The sequence below is a fragment of the Pseudonaja textilis genome, chromosome 1 (assembly GCF_049901715.1).
Source record: "Pseudonaja textilis isolate UNSWEBS1 chromosome 1, rPseTex1.2, whole genome shotgun sequence".
In the NCBI taxonomy this organism is placed as follows: Eukaryota; Metazoa; Chordata; class Lepidosauria; order Squamata; family Elapidae; genus Pseudonaja; species Pseudonaja textilis.
The window spans coordinates 186,243,895-186,268,313 of record NC_141990.1 but is presented as its reverse complement, the minus strand read 5'-3'; the positions used below and the strand labels follow the sequence as shown (position 1 = coordinate 186,268,313).

At 36.4% G+C, this 24,419-nt stretch overlaps 1 protein-coding gene across 3 annotated transcripts in view; it reads right to left on the bottom strand.

Annotated features, from left to right (window-relative positions):
* GPR155 (G protein-coupled receptor 155) overlaps nt 1-24,419 on the bottom strand; it is a 34,554-nt gene that overhangs the window by 4,561 nt on the left and 5,574 nt on the right. For all 3 annotated transcript variants that reach the window (XM_026697030.2, XM_026697031.2, XM_026697029.2), the window contains exons 3-14: nt 20,801-21,200; nt 19,895-20,060; nt 17,413-17,568; nt 15,646-15,729; nt 14,450-14,570; nt 10,806-10,890; nt 10,627-10,714; nt 9,918-10,131; nt 9,039-9,155; nt 5,018-5,151; nt 2,541-2,636; nt 711-775 (exon numbers count right to left, since the gene is read on the bottom strand). In XM_026697030.2, coding sequence (XP_026552815.2) covers nt 711-775; nt 2,541-2,636; nt 5,018-5,151; nt 9,039-9,155; nt 9,918-10,131; nt 10,627-10,714; nt 10,806-10,890; nt 14,450-14,570; nt 15,646-15,729; nt 17,413-17,568; nt 19,895-20,060; nt 20,801-21,200 — 1,726 coding nt within the window. The remainder of the gene's footprint in view (nt 1-710; nt 776-2,540; nt 2,637-5,017; nt 5,152-9,038; nt 9,156-9,917; nt 10,132-10,626; nt 10,715-10,805; nt 10,891-14,449; nt 14,571-15,645; nt 15,730-17,412; nt 17,569-19,894; nt 20,061-20,800; nt 21,201-24,419) is intronic.

Sequence of the window (24,419 nt, the reverse complement as noted above, 5' to 3'; positions counted from 1 at the left end):
AACTGGTCATCAACTTGTGATGACCAGGTTTTTAAAGAAACAAGTGAGAAGAATTAAAATACAGTCGAAACATTTTTTAAAGCTGGCTATTAAACTGAAAAGAAGATGAATGGGAGCAAGTTCTTTTTTCTACATTGATATGCACTTTGATCTAATTCACACACACATATGGATCCTAAGTTACTTCTCTATTTCAGAAAAGAACTCTGCCAACTCAAACTTCCATTTCTTACTTCTGTCCAATATTCAACATGTTGCCAAGGTTCCCTAACCCTCAAAAGCAGTGGCTGAAAAGGAGGCAAAGAGAAAAAAAACTGTATGAGGAGAGAATAAAATCACATTCTATGAATGAAATAACTATTTCATTCATGGAAAAAATAACTAGATTCCAAGGCTATATAATCAGGTAAACATAGACATTTTATAACACCTTTAAAAATATTTTTGGAGAATAACTCATACACAAGCCTTTGTGTCACATTGATAACCATGGAATTCAATTAAAGCAACATTATTTAATGCTTCCCCAATCCAGAATATATTAATATAAATTGATGCTCAACAGAGGAAAATATTGCTTCATGCATGTAATTAAAAGGAGCAGAATTTCAAAGTAAACCAGATTACTGTTTTGTAAAAAGGAACAGCATCAGAGTTAAAAGTTCTCAAGGCAGCTGAAATTAAATGGATGCATAAACTGCTAAAATTACCTCCTTTTGAATGGAAGAATAATTAGATGCTTGTCTAAACCAAACATTCCAAAAGAAATGAATCCCTGTAAAAGAAAAAATAAATACTACAATAAAAAGATTCTGGATGAACAATTGTATACAAATTCCTGAAATTAAATTTTTAATTCTAAACAAAAAGCAGAATAAAAACCTCTTTTATAATGCTTAAATTTATTTAAATAAAATTCAGAATACAACATGGACCAAGTTCAAGAAATGGAAAAGTATTTAGAAAACCTCATCAATACCAATATTGTGATTTTTTTAAAGTCAGTCCGTCAGTCATATTCTTTCCTTTCAATATCTCTTACCCTCATATCACAGTTTCCTAAACTGTATGTTTATCTTGGCTAGGGTTATTACAGTTTCTTACTTTTCCATGCTTCCTCTTATAATACATGACTTACAAAAAAAAAAGTCCTTACTTAAAACAACTGTAACTGGGACTGGTAACTCCATCATTAAATCATTAAGACAGACAACATGCAACTGTGATGGACTTACAACCTCACCTCATTAAGCAACCTCACTTCATTAAGCAAATCACCCGTAGTCCTTAAGTGAGACATTACATGACCATGACTTATGATTTGACTACTGGCTTTTTCAACTGACTCTAGTTTTTTGGAAGCTTGAAAGAGCAATATTGATGATCGTGTGACTGTGGGACACTGTAACAGTTTTAAGTGTGAGGTCCGGTCACAAAGGGCTTTTCTCAGCAACTTTGGATGGATGCTAAACAGGGCAGTTGTTAAGGGAGGAATATCTGTATTGTTGGAAGGAGAATTTAAAAATGTAAGAAAACTAAGGTCTATGAATCAACTGTAATGAACAATGTATTTTGAAAAGCAAAAGGATAAGCAATTTGGCAAGCATGTTAGCATTAAAAAAAATAAAAATAACATCTCAAGAGAAGAAGGTAATGCAATTTTAAACATTCAATCTCTCAGAAAGCATTTACTTTCATAGGAAAGGCTAAAGGTAAGGTTATTTAAGGAACAAGCCTTGTGGGCTCTTCCCATGCTACCATATTGTCAGAAAGCAGATTTGCCTTTGTGGTTGGAGTTTTTTCTTATTGAATTACCTTTTCAGTGCAATTTTAACAATACCTGAGAATGACTTTGGGGCATAAGGGAAAGAGAGGGGCCAGGGAAACAATAAGATGAAAGGGAGGAGCTGCCAGTGGCTTAATAGTCAGAAGATAAAACTTAGGGAGGACCTGACCTAATTGATTGGGTGATTATAAAAGTGGTGGCAGGAGATCTGTTCATTTAGATTTGAAAGATTCTATTAATGTAGCCTTGCAATAATGTAGAACTAACTCATCCAGTTATGTTTCCTGTCTGGTTTACCTGGGAAGGCCAAAAGTAATTTAATTAGCACAAGATTTCAGCTCCTGGTTAAACTTCACTCAGGCATTTTAGTAGGATGTCACTAAACATATTAGGGAGAGCACCAGCTGAAATCTTTCATTTTTACCATCTGGATCAGCTAAATCTGTATTGTCCTGGAAAACATTTTCTCTGGATGGCCTCTATTAATGAAACATCCGTAACTACTGACATGGATTATTTTTCCCTTTAAACAGGTGGAACAGCAAAATTGGTCAGTACACAATGAGCAGTTTTGATTTTATCAAATTTAAGGTAAGAAAACGGGACAAAAATAAGCCGGGCACTTTCTCTCTCTTCCTTACAAACATATGCCAAACTTCATGTATGTATTTACATATGGGTGCAATGAGACATGCTATTAAATACATATGGACAAGTTCACATTATTAGTTTGAGACAGAGGATAAATATTTACCTGACCAAAATTAAATACAGCACAGAAGAACTGCAGTTCCACATAGAGTCTCCCAGGCTCTTGGTTAAATAACCACCACAAGCAGCTTGATAGGTTCTGTAAAAGAAAAACCAAATGAACATGTGAGTATCTCATTGCTACAACTTTCACTGACATTTCCCTTGGATTATAGAGACCATTTTCCCCAATACCACAACTCTTCAAGTTTAGTGAGTTGCCCCTCTAGACTACTATTACTAAAATCAGGAGTTTACTACAGGTCCGAACAACCTTTCTGGAGGACTAGCAAGACCATGACAATAATTTCAGTGATAATGCCAGTAGGTAACAGTGGAACTCTTGGTTTTTCTTCCTCTTTTCCATTTCTGGGATTTTCTGTGAATGTTTTGAAACATAATTCTTATACATTTTCTTTCTTTGTAAGAAAAGAAAGCAGAAAAGCACACCACTGCAGTTGGTCAGTTGCTGCCAGTGATCAATCTTCTAAAATGACACACACTTTGGAATTACCCACCCTTTGTTTAGGGGGCATCCAACATACCTGTAGCAAAAGATGGAAGTGCAATGATTGTCTACTGAATCACTGGTTCTTAAGTCATAGGAAGCTTCCTTACACCATTAAACAATAGTATCTAATTCAACATTGCCTAGATGAAGGGTGAGGAACCTTTTGCCTTTCAGATGTTTCAAAATGTAATTTCCAACATCTCTCTCCCCTGGCATGTTGGCTGCGACCATCAGAAGTGGAGCTCAATATTGGGAGAGCTACTTATGATCTATGTCTGGTCCACATAAAAACACTTTTGAAACAGGCCCTTCTAACTTCTACCAAGAAATGCAAGATAAAAACCTGAGATCTTCTGTGAGCATAGATAGGTACATTAAATTACCTCCGTTGCCTTGTGTAGCATCAGGCCATTGTGTCAATAGATGGCAATAGGCTCTTAAAATAGATGGCAGCTCTAATAATTGTTCCGTTTCTGGATTGAGGACCCCCATTCATGGTCACTCATGCCCTGGTCGCCTCCCTTATCAGACTAATGCAATGTGCTCTACATGAGGCTGCCCTTGAAGAGAATCCAGAAACTTCAGCTGGTACAAAATGCAGCAGCATGAGCTGTTATGTCTGCTTTTGATAGCATTCATGTTACACCTCTGCTGTGTTGCTTCGATTCAAGGTATTGATGTTGATCTTTAAAGCCCTACATGGCATGGGATCAATTATTTGAGGAATCATCTCTTCTGAATTTCATTTGCCTGTCCCACCAGATCCAACAGAATGGATATGCTACGGTTTTGTTATCTAAGGCAGGGGTCACCAACCTTTTGGACCTCAGGGACCACCAAACTCATAATTTTAAATCCCAGGGACCACTAACCGGTTCTGTGGGTGTGGCCTAATTTATGGGTGTGGCTTGGTGGTCATGTGATTGGCTGGGCATGGCTTATATGTAAATATTATAAATATTTATATAAATATTGATTTTTTTATAAAAAAAGAGCAACTTTTACCCAAAATCAGGCAAAGCAGGCAGGCAGATTGAGTTGCTCACAGAATCATTCAGAGATCTATCTATCTGCCATCGGCTAGCTCAATCTGTCACATAAAATTTGCTTGCCATGAGTCTATACTGAATAATAAAACCTTCAGTCCTAAGGAAGATTCAGCTATGCTTAAAAACAGAGCTGAAGAACTAAAGACTAGCTAGAAAGCAAGAAATCCAACCATTTCCTGCTTTCTAGCTAATCTAAATCTCCCAGCACAGCAGAACAGCTGTTGGTTGGGGGAAAAAAAGGAAAAATAGCAATTTAGCAGGCAAGTTTGCCACATAAGGAGTGGGTGGGCGGGGAGGGTTCCCAGTTTCTGCGCAGCCTGGATTAATTGTTTTGTGGGGGTGCTCTGGGGGTGAGATTACTCTGCGGCCCACCAAAAAATTTTCACGGACCACCAGTGGGCTGTGCCCCACCGGTTAGCGACCGCTGATCTAAGAAACTACATTTGGCGGGCTCTAGTCTATGGCACCTGCATTGTGAAAACTTCTCCCCCTCCAAGATAAGGTCAGCCTCATCACTTCTGATCTTTGGGAGATCCCTCAAGACCTGGTTCTGTCAGCAGGCTTGGTGACTTTAGGGGATGGATAAACTTGTGAGGGGGCTCCGTTATTATTAATATCCCTCCATCTATTACTTTCTTCTCCTGTTTTAGTCCTATTTTTGCAGTTTTAATACTTTGTAATTATTATTATATAACACTTTTAGGCAATGATTTCTTTACACATTCACGTTTTGATTGGATTGTGTACCAGAGTCACTTTATGTGAGATGAGCAACCGTATAATGAGCCTGGATTTAACTTCTTTAAAAATAACATTATGGTAGTAGCTGGTATGAGAAACACACTTTGTAACAGAGGGTAGAGTAAAATGACCATATATCAAAAATCATATGTTTCTGCCTCCCACCAAAGAAATTCTTACAGCAAAAAGGCCCACAATGAGAAGCAGGCACAACAGCACATGTCTGGCCAGCTGTTGGTCTCCAGTTTGCAGCAGCTGTTCTTCCTGAGCCAGGACACACCTCTGAGAACTGCATGGACTCAAACACCGGTTTGCTGAAAAACATTTAAGTGTTAACACATAAGGCATAAGCACAAAACTGAACCCTGTTCTCTTAATAGAAATCATAAGAGAAACAAGAAAATGAAAATACAATCAATTGTTCATATACGAATGAAAGTGAATATACGTGTCCCAGGATAATGTTGCTGGATCCAATCTGGGTTGGTCACCAGAACCTCCCCTGAAGATGGGCTCCAGCACGAGTCCAAGAGCTCAGAAAACAAAAACTCTGGTTCCGGTGACTGACCCAGATTGGATCCTTGTTCATACAAGCCAAAATGTTTGGTTAAGAATTAGCATGCTTTATCTGTAAACCATAAATTGTGATAGGAATAGGCAACCTGCTCTGGTGCCCATTTGCAGTCTCCCAATACTCTAGGGCAACCCCAAACTTTATCACTGATATTCAATTGCTCACTTTTGAGTTGATCATTTCAAAAAAGAGGAAATTGAATGTTGATACAAACAAGAGTTGGTTCTTTTTGTGTCAGAGGGAAAAAAAAAGTTTTTCTGAAAGACTGGAAATTTCATACTACATGGACTTTTGTTAAAAGAAGATTGAATTGATGATTTTGGGATTCAGGGATTAAAAATGGATGAAGAGGATCAGGAAAAGATTAAGATATTTATTTGATAAAAAAGGTGAAAGGCATAATTGTCTGTTTTTCTTTCCTTTTTTCCCCTCGTTACCTTGCTTTCTAACTTTTTTGTTGTTTTGTATACTTTTAGTATATCGAAGACAGACAGACAAGAAAAGGTTCTTTTTGCTTGCTACCCAATCCAAATCTCATTAGAATCACCCCTAGAAAAGTATCAAACTGTAAAAGGTTATAGTAGTGACTATCCAGACTTTAATCTACACTTGAACGTGTTATAACAGGATAGAGATCATTTCTGCACACAAACACCCTGCTTTAGAGTATTAGTAACATCATTTTCAACTTAGCGAGGTCAAGGTTAACAGACTAGCCTTTTTTTCTTCTACTTCTTGCTTCTACCAAATTGTAGTAGAATAAAATATTCTACTACAATCAGGAATCAGAGTTCATGATTGTCCCAAAGGTGATTTTTCAAGAGTCTCAACTGGACTTTTTGGTTTTTCTTTGAAGACATTTTGCTTCTCATCCAAGAAGCTTCTCCAGAGCTGAAGAAACTTCTTGGATGCGAAGCGAAAGAAAAAACAGAAAGTCCAGTTGACTCTTGAAAAAGCACCTTTGGGACAACCATGGCCTGGATGACTGAGAATCTCCACAGACAAAGTTCATGATGTTACAGACTATTTTAAGTTAGTGACATTTATCACTAGATGGCAGCAAAAAGCTAATAAATACTGCACCTTTTGCTGCCAAAGTAATTCTTATTCTCCAGTTCATAAGCCTCAAGGCTTGCTACTACAGCACAGAATGGCTTCCTAATCTTATCTTCTTTTCCAAACTAGTTATCAATCCCATCTATTTCTAGCCAATTATTACATTACAGAACTTGCTTCCCTAAGAGTCAAAATAAGTGACACTGTAAACTGCTTAGAGAGAGCTGTAAAGCACTGTTGAAGTGATATATAAGTCTAAGTGCTATTGCTATAGCGTAACATCTATTTTTAAAATAATCTATTATTATTAATCAGCAAATCTATACATCGTTATTTCATTGTTTTCTGTTTCACGTCAAAATGTTCAATAGGAGCTTCCAATTGGCATTAAAGTGGCTCAATGTCTTTTCTTTAGTCATTTTCACCATCTCAGCCAATTCCATCAACTATATCGACCATTCTTCCATTATAAGTATGAACGAATTTTCCCACTATTGAGCATATAGGATTGTGGTTATCATATATAAAAACAGATCACCCTGTGGATTTTCCAAATTTTTATCCATCAACCCCAAGAGATATTTTTTTTATTTTGTTGCATTTCTTCCCTCTCTCTTTACTCCTCTTTCTCTTCTTTTCTGTTCTGTTTCTTGATTAAGATTTTTTGTTAGTTTTTATTTTTCTACTTTTGAACTTGGAAAAGTATCAAAGAAGAAAAATAAATAAATCTAAGCCTCCAGACCAGGATGAAGTACAAGATCTTCTCTCTGCCTCTGCTATTCAAAAGGGTGGGATAAACAGCTCTTTTCCCACCCCATTGGGCACATTTGCTATCTAAATTAGTTCTTTGTTGCAACAATGTGAAACCTGTCTCCCCATATATCTATGAAATATTTACTTTACTGGCCCCAATGTATTCTCGCATGCATTCTTTAAAGGAGTTAAATATATTACATTAAGAAGGTGCATTTTCCTGTTTATATTTTTTGTTGTTGGAGGTTTTATCTGACTGATACTTCTGGTATTCTTGTAACTTTCAAGATATTTCAAAGCAGTATGAAAATGCTAGGAGGGAACACATGTGCTGAAAAAACAAATAAGGTTACCAAACTGAAACAAAGCCCTTTTGAATATGAATATAAAGACAGCCATATACAGGTAGCAGGTGTGTCCCTTAATTTCGCTCTAAATGTCAACTTATTATGCAATAATATTAAAAATGGTGTTTACATAGGACCTAGAATTTTACTAATGCAATATTCCTGTTCCTTGGTGATTTAAGAAATTAAGGAGGAATGGATTATGAAGGTGGTAGAATTTACCAAAATGTCAAAATTGACTTGTTTGATCAGGGATGAAACAATAAGTACTCTCATTAAAAACTGGAAACCACTTGTGGTCCTTTTTATTAAAAGTGGAAACAAATATATTGACAATTTATGCATTTGCTGATAAAAAAAGGATTGAATATGGGAAGAAGAGAATGATATAAATCTTAAAGAGGGTGGAGAAATAATAAGTTTATATATTAGTGCTGTGAATAAGATTGGAATTCACTTCTTTATATAAATTTTCCTTTTCTTTTTCCAATTGTCCCTTGAACTTTTTACATTTTTCTTTTTGTATTTTAATGGTTATCTTCTACTTACATAAATATCTTATATATATGATATAATAACATGGAACATCACATAGTAACATAACATAATATGGAATGTAAGAAAGAAATTACGTAAAGGGCTCATGACCCCATCTGCCTATCAGCAGGTGAACTCTCCAAAACCAGAACAAAAATGGTGCATGAAGGCAGCAAAAGAAAGATTAAGATTAAAAATAGGCTGGGTTCAAATGATATCACTGGGGGAAAAATATTTCCCTGGCTATCTCAATGAGGCAAGGTTCTGAATTTTACCATCTCTTGCATTCTAATCTCTCTGTTATCTGCCTTCTGAATCAGAAAGAATTCTTGAAGCTATAGATTTTCCCTTATTTTGTTTATATAGGTAGTCCCTGACTTACGACTGCCTATTTAGTGACAATTCAAAGTTACAACAGGGACATCCAAAAGGTCCTTACGATCCGGTTCCAGAATTCTGATAGCTATCCACTCCGTTTGGTCATATAACTGTATTTTAGGCACTTGGAAATATTTGCAGTGGCCTGGAATCACAGGACTGTGATTTTCCATGTTTTTGCTAAAAACTGGCATTTACTTTCAGTTTTTGGCAAAGCTGCCCCATAGCATTTGCTCTATGACTATGGATTTGCTTAAGACTGCCCTCCAAAAAGGTCCTAAAATTGGTTCAGTCATGGGGGTGTGTGGGCTTTTCATCATCATGACTTATGACCATAATGAGTAGGCTCTGTTACAATGATAAGTTGAGGATTATCTATATATTAATCATAGTGATTCATTTATAAGCAGGCTGAGTTATACAAAGGATAAAAGGTGAAAAATGCAACTTGCAGCAAAGTATTCAAACTGTATAAAGAACTCTCTTGGTTAAGTTAAGATACAGTATTGCATAATTGGCAAACTTTTTAAATTTTGTTTCAAACAAGATAGTTTACCTGTCTCAACTGAGAAAGAACAATTCTCACTGAGTCCAGTACTACATGCAGATTCTTCTTCAGGGCAGCATAATTCTCCATTTTGTTTTTGACATGTGTAGAACTCTACAAGGTTCTCTACAAGGAAAAAAATATTTCTTAGGATTTTAAAGAAGAAAATAACTATACAGCTAAATGTGCTTGGGCAATGGTTAGGAAATATGCATGTATATTTTTAATAAGTTCAAAAAATATCCATAGGTAAAACATACATCATTCTTTTTGTCATCCCTATCTGGCCTTTCTCCATACTGAGACTGCTAGAAATGGTATTGAACTTCCACACAGCAAGAGTATGAAACCCATTATGAGCAGATGTGGTTAAAATACAATGATTAATATCTCTTCACTGCTGGCTGGAGATGTAGATCACTATGGATTCAATGGGAAAAAAGGTGTTTCAAGAGCATGTAGAAGTGCTCAGGCTGTTGCAATTTCTTCGAGCTGTGCATTTTCCTGAGGTTGCACAGATGGCTATCACAGCTTGCTACGTTTGGTTTAAAACAGTTGCAAACAGATGCTACAAGTGCTTGGAAGCCCTTTCCTGTTTTGGGTCAGGCCTTTCATAGCCCTAATCTGGAGAGCCCTCTTAACCCTAATTCTGCCCTATGCTTCTTTGACTGCATAATTTACTCAATCTCAATTTTAAGGTGTCCATTCCTAGTTGCATCTCTATTCCTCACTTTAATCGGAGGGACTCTACCTCATCTCACAGATAGCAAGGCAAGGTGCCTGCAATTAATTGGAGTCCTTGGTCTTTCCTCTTTTCTACAGTGGTCAGAACCATCACCAAGTCAAGTTTCCCTGCTCCTAAAACTAAGTTGCAGTTGTTCGTTATACCTCTTTCCGTGGGAGAATCTGTTTCAGAATGAGAGACACTGGAGGAAGGTTTATAGTGTTGATTCGCTTCCCTTTCGGGTTCTTCTACTTGATGTTGAAATTGCTGGTTTAGAACCTCGTAATTAGTCCCTGCTGTCCCAGATCGGTTCATACACATGAGTGACACACCCGAGAACAATATGCTGATGGTTACGATTACTGCAGTAGTAATCACCTGGCCAAAAGAGGAATCGAAAGGAGGAAGTTAGGCAGAAGTTAAATTATTATGATTATGATGCATTGCACGGTCCACCAGATGTTCAGACTGGATTTGGCATTTTTATCCACCTATCAAGTCCTTCCAAGGACCTGGGATAGGCAGGTGTTGACGTTTAATGGTGTTAGAGGTTCTGTTGCAGGATGTAAGCTGTTCCGAGTAAAGCTGCCTTTTGCAATTGACTGATGGGGAATTTGTCAGTGCCACTGCTGTTTCAAGTGGTGCTCCAGTTGTTTTGGGATTGCACCCAAGGCTCCTATGACTCTTGGTACTACCTTTGCTTTCTTTTGCCATAGTCTAGAGAAGCCAAACTCTTAGGGTTCTTCAAATTTTGGGGAGCAGTTATATAGTCAATTAATTAATGTCCCCCCTTTTCAAAAGCTGCTTCTCTTTATCAAATAATGAGCTTCATTAAGCACTGATCAACAAATGGTAATACAAAACTCTCCCTACCTGATGTTTCCCATAAAAAAATGCTGAGTCAATTTCACCAGTGTGTTTTCCAGCCATTAGAAGAATTCCAACAATGACTACTGGGATGCTGCAAAGTATAAAATACAGTATAAATCATACATGTAATTCGTTTGTGATATCCTATAAATTTTCTTAGCGATGAACTTTTGCAAACTTACCCCCAGCCAGCTATAGTAATAATTCCAACAGGAATCTTTAGGTTTTCCCTTCTTTTCAAAAGGAGAAGAGAAAGAGCTAAAAGGCCTATTGAAAACAAGGAGAACATCTCAGTTTTGTTCTTTTCAGGAAATGATATTTCCCCCACAAAAACAGGACCTCTCTCCCTCCCCTTCTTCTGTCCTGTACTCAAAGGCAGCGACAAGCCTGCTGTTCTTATAGCAATAACATTAGCTTGTGGGACGTAAGAACCTGTCCATCCTGCAAATCAAAAGCAATATTTCATTATAGGGGTGTCACAGTTACTTGTTGGTATGTCAGTATATCATGACAAGAGTCAGTCAGTAATATATGGGTAAAGGCTGCAGACGCTATCGGAATGCTAATGATTCTTGTTCCGTATATTGCGGTGGTTGGCTAGGAAGAAGAAATATTGAGAGCATTGTATTTTCAATGGAAAGTAATTTCTAGGATTAATGCAATATATAACGTAACTTAATTTCTGCAGTCATATCTATGTAGCTCTTGCACATTTTCTACTCAAATATATATTTATCCAGTGTTGCAAAATATAGGGCATAGGGAATACGTGACAACTATTTTCAGACACTGGGAAAATGCTGACCACAAATTTCCTTATTAGAGCTGACATGAAGTTTGGGATTGCAGTACTGAGTTTTAAGTAATATATAAGATAAAATTGCTTTTTAAATGCATATCCCATCACCAGCCAGCTGGTTATGAACATTACAAAAGACAGGCTGTACTGAAGGAAATGGGCCCATGGGAAACCTGTAACTCCAGTCATATTCACTTCCAGTCGTTTTATCAACTGGAAGTCACTCCCAAGGAGATTCCTTCTTTTTTTAAAAAAAAATTTTTTTATTGATTTTACAATTAAAACAAACCAACAACACATACATAAATGAAAGAGAGGAAAAGAAGAAAACGAGAAGAAAATAGAAAGGAAAAAAATAGAAAACAATTAAAAACATTCTCATCTTCAACAGTTTGTAAGACCTCTTTTTTTCCCTTATTTTATGCCATATACACACACCTAATCCTTACATATATCTGTGTATCACTACTATGGATTTATCCTATCCTCTTTTGCCTTTTAGTGTGAAGTCTATCTTTGGTCTATCCATTTGTACCAGCAGTTCCAGCTGTTGTAGTATATTGAAGTGTCTTTATTTTTTAATGTCAAAGTTAATTTGTCCATTTCTGCACAATTTGAAATTTTTTGAATGATCATCTCCTCTGATGGAACATGAGGCTGCTTCCAACATTGTGCAAAAGCCAATCTGGCCGCTGTCAAAATGTGTATTATTATATATTTCACTTTTTTTGATATTTGTTTATCAAAGATCCCTAACAGAAAGGACTCTGGTTTGAATTCGATCTGTTCTCTTGTCATTTCGTCCAGCCAATTTCTAATTTTCTGCCAATATTTTTTAGCTTCTGTACAGGACCACCACATATGGAAAAAAGTTCTCTCTTTTTTTCCCGCATTTCCAGCAATTCGGACTCATATTGGGGTGCTGTAATGTTTCTTCTATGGTTTTTTGCTGACATAGTTGTTAACGTCGGGGTGACCTTTCTTCCAGTTTTCAGAGCTGTAGTAGTTGTGGAAGTCATTTCTTTTAAGATTTGTTTCTGTGTTGTACTATATTAATTATATTATCCCACATTAACATTCAGTGATAGAATCTCTGAATTAGGATTGACCAGTATCTAATTACTTAATCTATCTATCTGCTGGATAGCTGTGCTCTTAACTGGAGTATAAGTATTTATATATAAAAATATTATCACTGTATTATTTTAAATCCAAAGTCTAAATCACATATATAATTTTGTAAGGTCTATGCCCAGCCTCTATACATAACTTCATGTAGAGTGTGTGTGTGTGTGTGTGTGTGTATGTATGTGTGTATGTATGTGTGTGTGTGTGTGTGTGTATATATATATATATATATATATATATATATATATATATATATATATATATATATATATATATAAAATATCCAAATCCAACTATATTTAAATATTATAAACAAATATGTGTATTTATCTAACCTTATTTTAAATATTCTTAAACACAAACAGTATTACATTCGTTCCCAAGTGGATTAATTGTGATCACACAATAAATTATAATATTAATACATAAAATCCTATACTTATTAATTAAATAATACTTAATGTTCTTACTATTTTCCCTATATATCTAATCAAAGTATAACTATCACTATTATTAATAAATCAATTAAATCAATTAATTCAATTATTTAACAATCAGTTACAACAATCGATTTTCCTTTCCCCAGTATGCATATTTATAATCATTATAAAGAGAGAGTAAAGAAGGAGAGATAGCTCATCATAGCGCCATATGATGAGGGAAAAAGAAGAGAAAAAAATTGAGCAAATGTATACAGAAAAAAGGGAGTAGAAAAAGGGGGGAAAGGAATTTTGAAGTAAGTTTTTAGCTTTCCATCTCTAAGTTTGAGAGCTTTCACTCCAAATGCACCGGAAGTGGGGAGGTAAAAAATGCTGAGAAGTGACTGCAATTACACAGTATCTCCACACATTCGGAAGCTTCCACTTCCGAATGTATCAGCATGTATTATATAACAGATAGAAGTACAAACATGATTATTAACACATGAAATGGATAAGAATAAAAGGGAGCATTAAGACAGGGACGGTAGGCAAGTTGGTGCACTAATGCATGCCTCTTAAAAAACTCTTAGGAATGGGGTGAGGTCAAGAGTAGAGAGTCTAAGGTTAAAAGTTTTGGAGTTTTGGGGAGAACTTCTCCATGACAACATCTGCCTTCCCTTGATCCTCACTTAAGTCCCATTCCCTCAGTGCAAAGTGGGACATCCCTGATCAAGTAGGATTGTGGCTTAGTTATCCAAGCATAATTATTCAAGCAAATCTTTATACTACATCCAATGGACTTCTAATCTTACAATTGCAACTTCCTTTTTTCCCCCTTCTGCACCTTGGTAAAGGGATGAACAGGAAGAGTTACCAAAACAAGAATCAGGTAAAAGAAACCTGAATCCAGGACAAAACTACAACCGGAGAAAGCCTCTCAGACAAGACCGTCACTAGTTTTTACAAAAATAAAGAGAGGGAGTAGAAGGGCATTCAGACTTCCAAGATTCTATTATTATAACTTTATCATTAAAGTAGCACTAGTCTGTATACTTGGTTTCCTAATGTGATCTATCTTGAAGGGTTAAAAAAAAGTCTCATACAATCCAATAATCCAGTGATTCTCAACCTTGGTAAGTTTAAGATGAGTGGACTTCAACTCCCAGCATTATCCAGCCAGCACAAGATGGCTGGGGAATGCTGGGAGTTGAAGTCTATTCATCTTAAACTTGTCAAGGTTGAGAAATACTGCAATAATTCTATTTACAGACTTTTAAAGGAGTTTTTAGGAATGGATAGGAAGGTTGAAGCTGATTCAGTGGTAACTGTTCATTAGGTAAAGAGACTTAAATGGATGTAAACTGGTGTTAAAAGTTTATGCTTCAGGAACATAGGATAATCTCCAAGCATTGTCCCTTTAGCATTACGCCATCAAAGAAAACATATATTGCTTTATAGGCCAGAAATTTCTACTTACCTGTCCACAGAAAAGCACTATAAAGGGAACAGTACAGGACAATGAACACAAGAATCTGCACAAAGATGCTTTTCTTCTCTATAGTGAAATTCCACATTACCATTCCAACACAGGCCACACACTAAAAGAAATCAAAGCAATTGTGTCTATTATATATTTTATGACTGAGATGTAACCGAAGAAATCTTAATTAAAACCTTTCATATAGTAAAATGACTAACTCCACCAGATTTTAGAAGAGGCATGTCCTCCTGCATGAAGGTAAGGGAGACGCCTCTAAGACAAACCATAACAAACTTTTCAAACAGCACAGCATCATCTAGTCCAAGTAGACCATGGTCAAATCTTATTGTTTTCAGTTTGGAAGCCCTCTTGCTTTGCAGGAAAAAAAATATTGACATTGTTCAAAATTGAAGTGAGATTGCCAAATAAAATGAAATAAAGCCAACATTTTAACATATCAAAAGACTTCATTCCTTTTTTTTTTTTTAATAAAAAAGGGGATTCCACAGATACTTTCTCACAATGCTGCCTATGTTTTGGAGTCTACAGTTTCCATTTCAGCATTGCATTGTATAACTTGCTTCTAATTTTTTTAGAACAATAGTCCATACTATTATAAACAAAACTTCTTTCTCAATTAGTACTAAATTTCAAGAAGAAAATGCTTAAATTTTCAGACATGAAAATGTTGCATTTTTAGTCAAAGATAAGTGGCAATAGTATGAAAAAGCAAAGTACAGTGAACACAATTCAACTGGAATGGAAATTCCCCATTGGCTATTTTGCGCTGCATCTGCTTAAGTTTCTCCTAATTGGATTCTTTAACTGCAGTCTATAACTTATGCTTTGTAAGGAACACTCTATGTGCGGGGGGGATTTCCATTGATCTAGACTCAGAACTACATTACAGGAGAATCAATATCAGGTATTATATTTATGTATAGCTTAATGTTTAGTTTTATTCACAATGCTTCTGTAGCAGCTTCTGTTTTAAAAACAACAAAGTGGTATCAAACATTCTTCCATGATGCACCCACATGTAATTCAAAGGCAATAACTAAGTCAAAATCTGCTTGAGCAGAATGCTTGCATTGTGTACCTTCTGTAAAAAAATAATAATGCTGCCTGCAAACTACACAACAACCATTCCTGGAAAGGAAACATTCTGGGATATAATTCTCCATTTCACTGACCTGAGCAATGAGCAAATTAGTTGTAAGCATATGAGGAAGCTGCTTGTATTTTTTACTCAGAAGAATAACCCCGAGGGACCAGATCTGAAACACAGAGTGAACACAATGTAAGGCTTTCACTTCTCCTAATTATAAAATATAAAATATTCCACCCAGGTTTTTATTTCAATGACATTCAAACAGTTTGTGCAATCTCTGTTAAGGGACTTTCCTTGGCATTACTGATATTTCCATAATGGGCTCAGGTATCATTAGAACAGAGCTTTCATATCAGTTTCCCCTTTGCGTTGGCATTCTCAGTTTTTCTAAGCTAGCTAATTCTCAAACCCTTAAAAATGAAGACTGTACTATACTTCCAGAGTTTCACAGCCCTAGACCCCCAGCTCTGCAAGAACACTTCCACTAGCCTGATAAAGAGTTCTAGTTTTTAAATTTTAGCCCCAGGCAACAATCTTTACCCTCAAAACTGAAAACCCTAAGGAGAGGGGAAAAAGTGGTAGGGGAGCAGAATACAATAAACATTTACTTCTCTTTTTTCCCTTGACCAAATAAGCTTATTTAATAATCTGAACATGTTTGTTTTTCACCCATTAGTAAAATAGCATACAATTTGTTCCTTAGTGAGACAAGTGACTGCTGAACTGAGAAAGGGTCTGAGTGGAATTGACCTTATTCCATTATAAAACACAATTTTTTTTTTAAAAAAAAAGTCAGGAATCTGTTGAGCTGTCAGTCACATTAGACAGAAGACCATTTGTGGGCGCACAAGGAGAGCTTCTTTCAAAAAGCTGTTGAACAGAAAAGGAAAAAAAAAAAAAAAGCCCAATTTCTCTTTTTTTCAAGCTTCTGCCTTTTGTTGCTTCCTAACCAGGATGCCTTGTCACATCCAATAATGATGCATAACGGAACAGAAATGCAGCATGAATGACAATTATAAAAAAAAACCAAACCAAAATCTATGGTAATAATTTATCATCATGATTTTGCTAATATTCTTCAAAGTCTTATACCTGTCCAATTCATTGATTTATACCCCATTTCACGAGGAGTTCAAGACAATGTATATTGCATTCCCTCCTATTTTCCCCCTACAACAATAATCCCGTGAAGTAGTTCAGCCTGTGAGAGAGAATCATTAGTTCAAAGTCAACCAATGAGCTTTTGAGGCCAAAGGTTGACAGAATCCGAACCTCCCTTCTCCTTTTCTAACACATTAATCCCCATATCTGTAAAAAAAAACAAAAATTGTGGCCTTTGGAAAGAAGAGGGAGGGGAAATGTTTGCAAAGTAGAAAGCATGAGAAAGAGATTCAGGAACAGCTGCGGTCTCATTTTATTGCTCTGAAAAAAAGGACAATGACCGGTTTTGAACAGGCTTGCAAGATTCCGAGAATGTATCCTATATAAGTAATAAGATAATGATTCTTGCCAGGACTATTCTTTGACCAGGGCTAACTTAAAAGGCTGACAACATAATTGGGATAGCTAGTTCCTATTACTCGTCTTCTCTTCAAGCAATAGACTAAAATAGAAACCAGTGGCACAATTCTGTACTGTACGTATTTACAAGTAATTTAATCCAAACTGCATCTCTGACGCACAATAAAGCAATTTGCTCCATTATGCCCAGGATATGTCCAAATTATCCCCAGTTTAAGAACCACTGCTATAGAACCTATTTTAAATGGGACTATTAGCATCAATTCTTTATTTTCCTCCCCATCTTTTAAACACAGAAGAGGATAGTTTTGATTAACGTGATACTCACCAAAGAGACCAGACTAACAATGCTAATATCGAAGCTAACGTTCTGAATTGCTGCAGCCAATCTGTCTGGATCCATAGAAGGAATGGTCAATAGCCATGCGGAAACATACATGATGGGAGCAGACACAAAAGTACTGATCACCATTCCAGAAGTTATCTGCAATCACAAATCAAAGTAACAGTATGGTGGGACATGTGATAAAGCAAAGAAATATTGGAGTAGGATTCATATTCTCATACAGAAGATTCTCAAAGTGAATATAAAGATAAAACCAAAAACGTTTCTGGACTTTGTGCTTGAGGTGGACAAAAATGTAACTTTGATTTTGGGTTTTACTGATTAGATAGATTTGCTGTTACAGAAATGGCTACTTTATACTATTATGTAAAAGTAAAAAATTGAGGTTTGATGTTAATGCCTTATTTTACTGCACCAAAGGGAGTCGGAAGTCAATGCCTTTTCTTTCTTTTTCCCTTCTTTTCTACACTTTTCACTTCCCTTTTCTTTCCTATTATTTGCTTTTGTATTTTATATTATAAACAAATAAAAAGGACAAGTCAGACAAATCAAAGTAACGACACATTTCCATACTTTATCACATGCCCAACAAACAAATAATGTATTTTCAAACCCTTCAGCTTCCTTACTATAGAGGTAAGCAGAATAGTCTGCAAAACAAAACCATTTTTGCACAGGCTGATTATAAAGACATTTTTATTCTCCCAGTATTTTTACAAGAAGGACAGTAGTATTTTTACAAGTCCTTGACTTACAATTATCATTGAGATCACAATTTCTGTTGTTGAGTTAGGTAATTGAGATTTTATGACAATTTTATGACATTTTACCATGGCTGTTAAGTGATTCTGTGTGGTTCTTAAGTGAATCACACAGTAGTTAAAAGAATCCATCTTCCCTTGCTGACTTCCTACTTGTCAGAAGGGAGTTGCAATCATCATAAGTGCAAGGATCAGTAAGTCAGTCACTTTTTTCAGTACTGTTGCAACTTTGGTCACTAATAATTGTTGAGGATTATCTATATATGCACTTTGCATGCATTCCACTTCCCCTTAATTTACTACAGAAAAAGTATAGATGTTCTTAAAATCTTGAGGAATGGTTACCATTACTTATTTCTTTTCTGGCCTAAAAAGCTACCAAGATATTTAAGTGAAGATTGTGCCATCTGAAATAGAGATTTCTGGTGGCTTCTGTTTCTGGTGGCTTTTAACTTCTTTAAAAATTATCCTGCCATATTTTTCATTGGATATCAGGATTAAGAATTACAGCTTTTAATAGCTATGCATTATTTCAGGGAACCACAGAAATTCTGCAGCTAAGAAAAGCAACAATGACATTAGCATTAGCACTGTCACCAAACTATTCATGGCCAGAAAATATATATTTTTGCTTTTCATGACAAGATGCTAATAATCTGATCATCTCAAATGAAAACACTCTACTTCGGGAGATTTATATTTATTTATTTATCTATATTTGTCACAGTGTGATTAACAGCCCAAGAACAGAGGGATGGGAACACATAAAGTACTAGCAGCCTATTCCAATGGAAGTTTTCTTCTTTAGAAATAAACTTAGAAGTAGTAGTTCAGCCAATAAGGAATGTTATGTCATGAGTTCTCTCTCTTTTTCTCCCTTCAAAGGGAAATCCAATAAAGCATAGACAAAGCCTCTGGGTTTTTAAAAAATTAGTCCTATTTAAGATTTTTTTTTATGTCCAGAGTCAATGAATGAATCAACTCATGAATCTGATTCACTCAAGCAAAATTAATTGCAATTGAAGCTAAATGGAAACGTGCAAATTTAGATTAAAAGGTACTTAAGTGTGAGGCTATACAGTTCCCCCTGCCCCTCAAAACTTCTGAAAAATAATCAGTTCTTTTACCCACTTAATTCCAGAAATGAACTTCAAAAGACGCATGAAACTTCTGAAATATTCATTAGCATATTTAATTATTTTCTAAATAATTAAGATTGCTATAATTTTTCCTCAGCTTGAAGAAACCAGTAAAACTTGCATGAAGAAATTATAGGTAGTCAACTTATAACTGCAATTGGGACCAGATTTCTGATTCATTCTGGTCACCCACATGACCAGACCCAATTTCATGACAATTTTTAATGGTGATTGCAATCATTAAAAAAATGCTAAGGTCTATTCATACAAATGGGTATTTTCCTGCTAGAAACCGCCAAAAAGGCCACGAATTGCAGTCGCATAACCATGGGATGCTGCATTCAGTCATAAAGGGGAGCCAGTTGCCTAGCACCCCAAATGCAGACATGTCACCTCAGGATATGATAGTGGTAGGGCATGGCCTTTTACAACAGCCAGAGGTTCTTTACGAGTTGTAAAGCACCTCTTCCAGGCTCGTTGTAATTTTGAATGGCTATTAAAGCAACCAGTCATAAGTCAAGGACCACCTGTAATTATGTGGGGAAAAATATTTAAGAGACATACAACTTCTATTTCCATGTTAAACTGTGTTGCAAATATAGCCACACCCGGAGCTGTTGGAAAGACTCCATAGAGAAATGCATAGTTGGATAAACTGGTATGGTTCACCAGACTCTGGCTCTTGTCTAACAATTCCACCATTTCCCTGCATAGAAGGGGCATCAACAGTCTAGATAGAATAAAGAAAGAAAAATAAGTTACTCAACTGGAAATTTAGGTCCCTAAATTAATAATTATTTTTCAGTGAATCTTCTCTATGCAGATCAACATATAGACTTAATTTTATATGTAGTACAAGTAGTCCTTGACTTACCACCATTTATTTAGTGAATGTTCAAAGTTACAACAGCACTGGAAAAAAAATACTTATGGCCATTTTTCATACTTACGACTGTCACAGAATCGCCAGTCACTTGATCGAAATTAGGATGCATGTAATTATCACGATCACGTGATCATCTTTTGCGACATTCTGACAGGCAAAGTCAGCGGGGAAGCCAGATTTACTTAACAGCCATGTTACTAACTTAACTGCAGTGATCCATTTAACAACTGTGGCAAGAAATACTGTAAAATGGGGCAAAACTCACTTAACAACTGTCTTGCTTAGCAACAGAAATTTTGGGCTCAATTGTGATCGTAAGTCAAGGACTACCTGTATTTTTAAGAGCACTATTTTGTAGCATTCACATTTGCAATTGAAGCACAAAAATATTTAAAGACTCTTACCATCTAATAATTTAAAATTCCTTTGATGCAATCATAATAAAAAAGGCAACCAATTTTTCATAATGTGAAATAAAATGGTACGGCTCATTCGTTAGAAATTATTTTTTTAGTTCATGACAAAGTATTTAAGATTTAATTTCCAAGCATAAAGAAACACAAGGCGGGGGGGGGGGAACTTACAGTTTAGCTGTGATGAGAAGAATCAGTGCAACAAATGTACCCCTTGTCAGTTTCTTTATTTGGCCAACCATGGTGAGACCCAGGTAAAAAAGAGCTGAGCCAGAAAATGAATTGGCAAGACTGTCAAGGAAGTTTTCCAAATATAAAGGAATCTTTTGTTTAAGGATGTAGTTGGAGGCAATTCCTATGAAGACCATAAACACAATTGGATTCTGCAATACGTGAAGAAGCCCGAGTCCTACGATCTTCATTTTGCTATGAGAGAGATTCTGATTGTCTCTTGATTTCTGGATTTCACAGAAGATAAACCCTAAGGGGTTTAGCATCATAAGTGATATTGGTGCAACCAGGTAAATGTACTGGAGATACTCGGGATATGTATTTTGATACAAAGCTTCAACTAGAGGAAAAAAAAGATTGTGATTAGAGAGAAAACAATATCTACATTTATGGCTGACTGGAAACCCCTAGTAAACTTTTTGCATGAAAATATACTTCTGGAATATCAGAAAAACTCCAGAATATTTCTATTAAGGTCAGAGTACAGCCCAAAACACAAAATGGAATAGTTTGCACACTATTACAACACTATTCCCAGGAGAAGGGATGGAATTCCAACTGTTACCAATTGTGCATTCTGTTGCAGAATCTCTTTTTCAGAATGTAGGAGGACATTTTGAACAATGGATGAAGCAACAGCATATACTTACAACAACATCATTATCCTGCCTTTGTTTATAGATAATTGAAGGTGGCAAATATACCTAATGTTCCTGCCTCCTCCTATTTTTTTCCACAACAATGCTGTGATGTAGATTGGGCTGAGAGAAAGGGGGCTGGCTCAGTCATCCAGCTACTTTCTTACTGTGCCTAAGTGAAGCCTAGAAATCAGAGATTCCTTATCTACTATACCAAACTGGCCCTCAATTGCATATTTTATTGGCAAGATAATTCACTTGACTATTGCTCCGCCAATAATTGAAAAATCGTATTTGCTGAGGAAGGACATGATCTTACCTAAGTGTTTTAAAAGCCTTTAACAATATTGAATGGCCTTTGAATTTTAAAATCAAACTTGGACTTGTTCCGAGAAGTTATATAATTCCATCTACTTAACTTCTGTAGGCAAGCTTGAAACATGATAGAACATTGCATTAATGATAATCTTGTTTTCTAACTCTGGTCTTTCTCTCAATGAAATGGCCTTTGTTTCATCTTACCCCAGTGATAAACAGAGATAGATTAATCTATTGACAGAGCAGCTGACCCAAAATCTCTTGTCATCAAAACACGGTTTCCAGCCAGGAAAAAAATGAAGTAGATAAGTTCCTGGCTTTTAAATTTAGTAACATTGTCTTTCATCTTTAAGTCTATCTAACAAGTAAATATTTAATGAAATATCAATTTGGCCATCTTCCCTAATGTCCTGACCAATGAATGCTTTCAACTCAAATGTCTAGTAGCACTCTTGGCCATGCTGATAGGAATGATAGGATCTGTATCCCAAATCTCTCAAGAATGTCTCTCTGACCTTGATGCTGGCTCTCTGATATGTCCCAAGAAGCTATACCAGCTTATGTCCAATTCATCTGGTAGGAGTTTGCAAATTCCTATAAGAACTTAATACTTCTTCCTTCTCCTATTTTCCCCACAACAATCCTGCGAGGTGGATTGGGCTAAGAGAAAATGGTTTCACCCAGTGAATACAGGTAGCCCTTGACTTATAACCTGTTGCTTAGTGACCATTCAAAATTCTGATGGACCCCCCTGAAAAAGTACTTGTGACCCAGTTCCCAGTCACAAGACCGCATTTCAAGGGCGTGGCTACTGGCCTGTATCTACAGCCATTTGCAGCATCCCATGGTCGCATAACCACAAATTCCATTTTGATTGAAAATCAGCATTTATTTTAGGTTTTCAGCATAGTAAAAAAATGGATTTGCTTAACGACTGCCACAGAAGAGATCATAAAACTGGGTCAGATCACATGGTGATCCACTTTACCACAATCACAACTTGGAACTGTAGTCAGTAGGTTCTATTATATTCATAAACCATAAGTACCTATAAAAGAGGTACCTGGAATGTCTCCATATTTTCAGCTGGGACTATATAACTATGTGACATAACTAACTGAATGCAACATTTCTTGCTGTCATATTAACCAACTGCACTATCTTTTCTCTTATCCCAAGCAATTATGTGGTAAATTCCAGCTTCCCATACTGAAGTCACTTTTATAGGCGTGGTGTGTACCTTGCCAGAAGTTTATTTAAATATTACAGACACTATTCAAAAGAGGGGCTGAGATTAATTGCAAAGCAACAGTATAAAGGATAGTACACGGCTCTCCCAAGCTCTGTTTTCGCTGGCAGAGGGTTGCAGGAAGTCATTGCAGCCAAAAACGGAGCTGGGGAGCCCGTTTTCGCTTGCAGAGGCACCGCGGGCTGGTCCTTTGCTGTTTCCAGGGCCTGATCCAGGCCCCGGGCCTTGAGTTTGACATTCCTGATGTATATGATGAAATGCATTCACCCAGTACCAGGGGGAAAAAAACCCAGCTAAAATATTCAAAGTCATAAGAGAGAAAGGGTGACAACACTTAATTTCCACCTTGAACATCTGTTCATAAGGACGATGGCAAAGCCCATGAGATCATAGAATCAAAGAAAGAGCCATTTAAGCCCGAATCTAAACCCTGTTCAGTGTATGAATCCAAACGAAAGTATCCTAAACAGCCTCCATCTGAACATGTCCAATAAAGGAAAGCTCACCACTTTTCGACTGGTTCTACTGCTAAGCTGCTTTTATTATTAGGAAGGTTTTTTTTAAATAATCCTACAATTATCCTCTAACTGTAATTCAATTAAAATAGACTTTCCTAGATATTAAATGAACGTTTCTCACATTCTGACTGACAAAAGACCAGGTTTCAATCAATACAGCCCCTTTAAGAGGTACTGCTCAACTCTTGCCCTGCTGCAAGCATATGAACACATTAAAAAAAAAGAAAAAGATCAGTGGACTGTGTTAAGATGTGGAAGTTAGACATGTGACCAGTTCTCCTTCCTGTTTATTCAGGACTACACTACTAGCAACCGACCAGAAGCATAAAGATGAGAACTCTGCAGAATCTTCCAAAGAGGCCCTTCCTTATCTACTGTACACGAGTATAAGTGAAACTCTTGTTAAAGCAGCCATCTCTTTTGAAAGGCTAAGCTCAGCTGTTCGTGGCTCTGCATCATATCCACGTGGAGACAGATTGGAGTAACTTATGAAGTAGCCAGAGAAATCGTGTACATAAAAGGTTGCCTTACTGATTCCAAAAGAGGTATTTCACAGACGTTCCTGCGTGTGTTCTGACCCAACCGGGTTCCCAGAGAGCAAACACAAACTCAGTAACTCAAACTTTAACAGCTTTAATCTACAGATAAACTTCTTTGTAGATAAAAAATGGCTTGCAGCCAATTAGTCCAACCAGAAGCCTTGACAGAATTCTTCAGATAAGCTGGAGTCTCCACACACAATGTTGAGTTCTTAGAGCGTTTTTGCCTTCTACAGAACAAAACCCTTTGAAACCAGGCTTATATTCCCTGGAGGGAGGGGCCATTAATTAGCATTC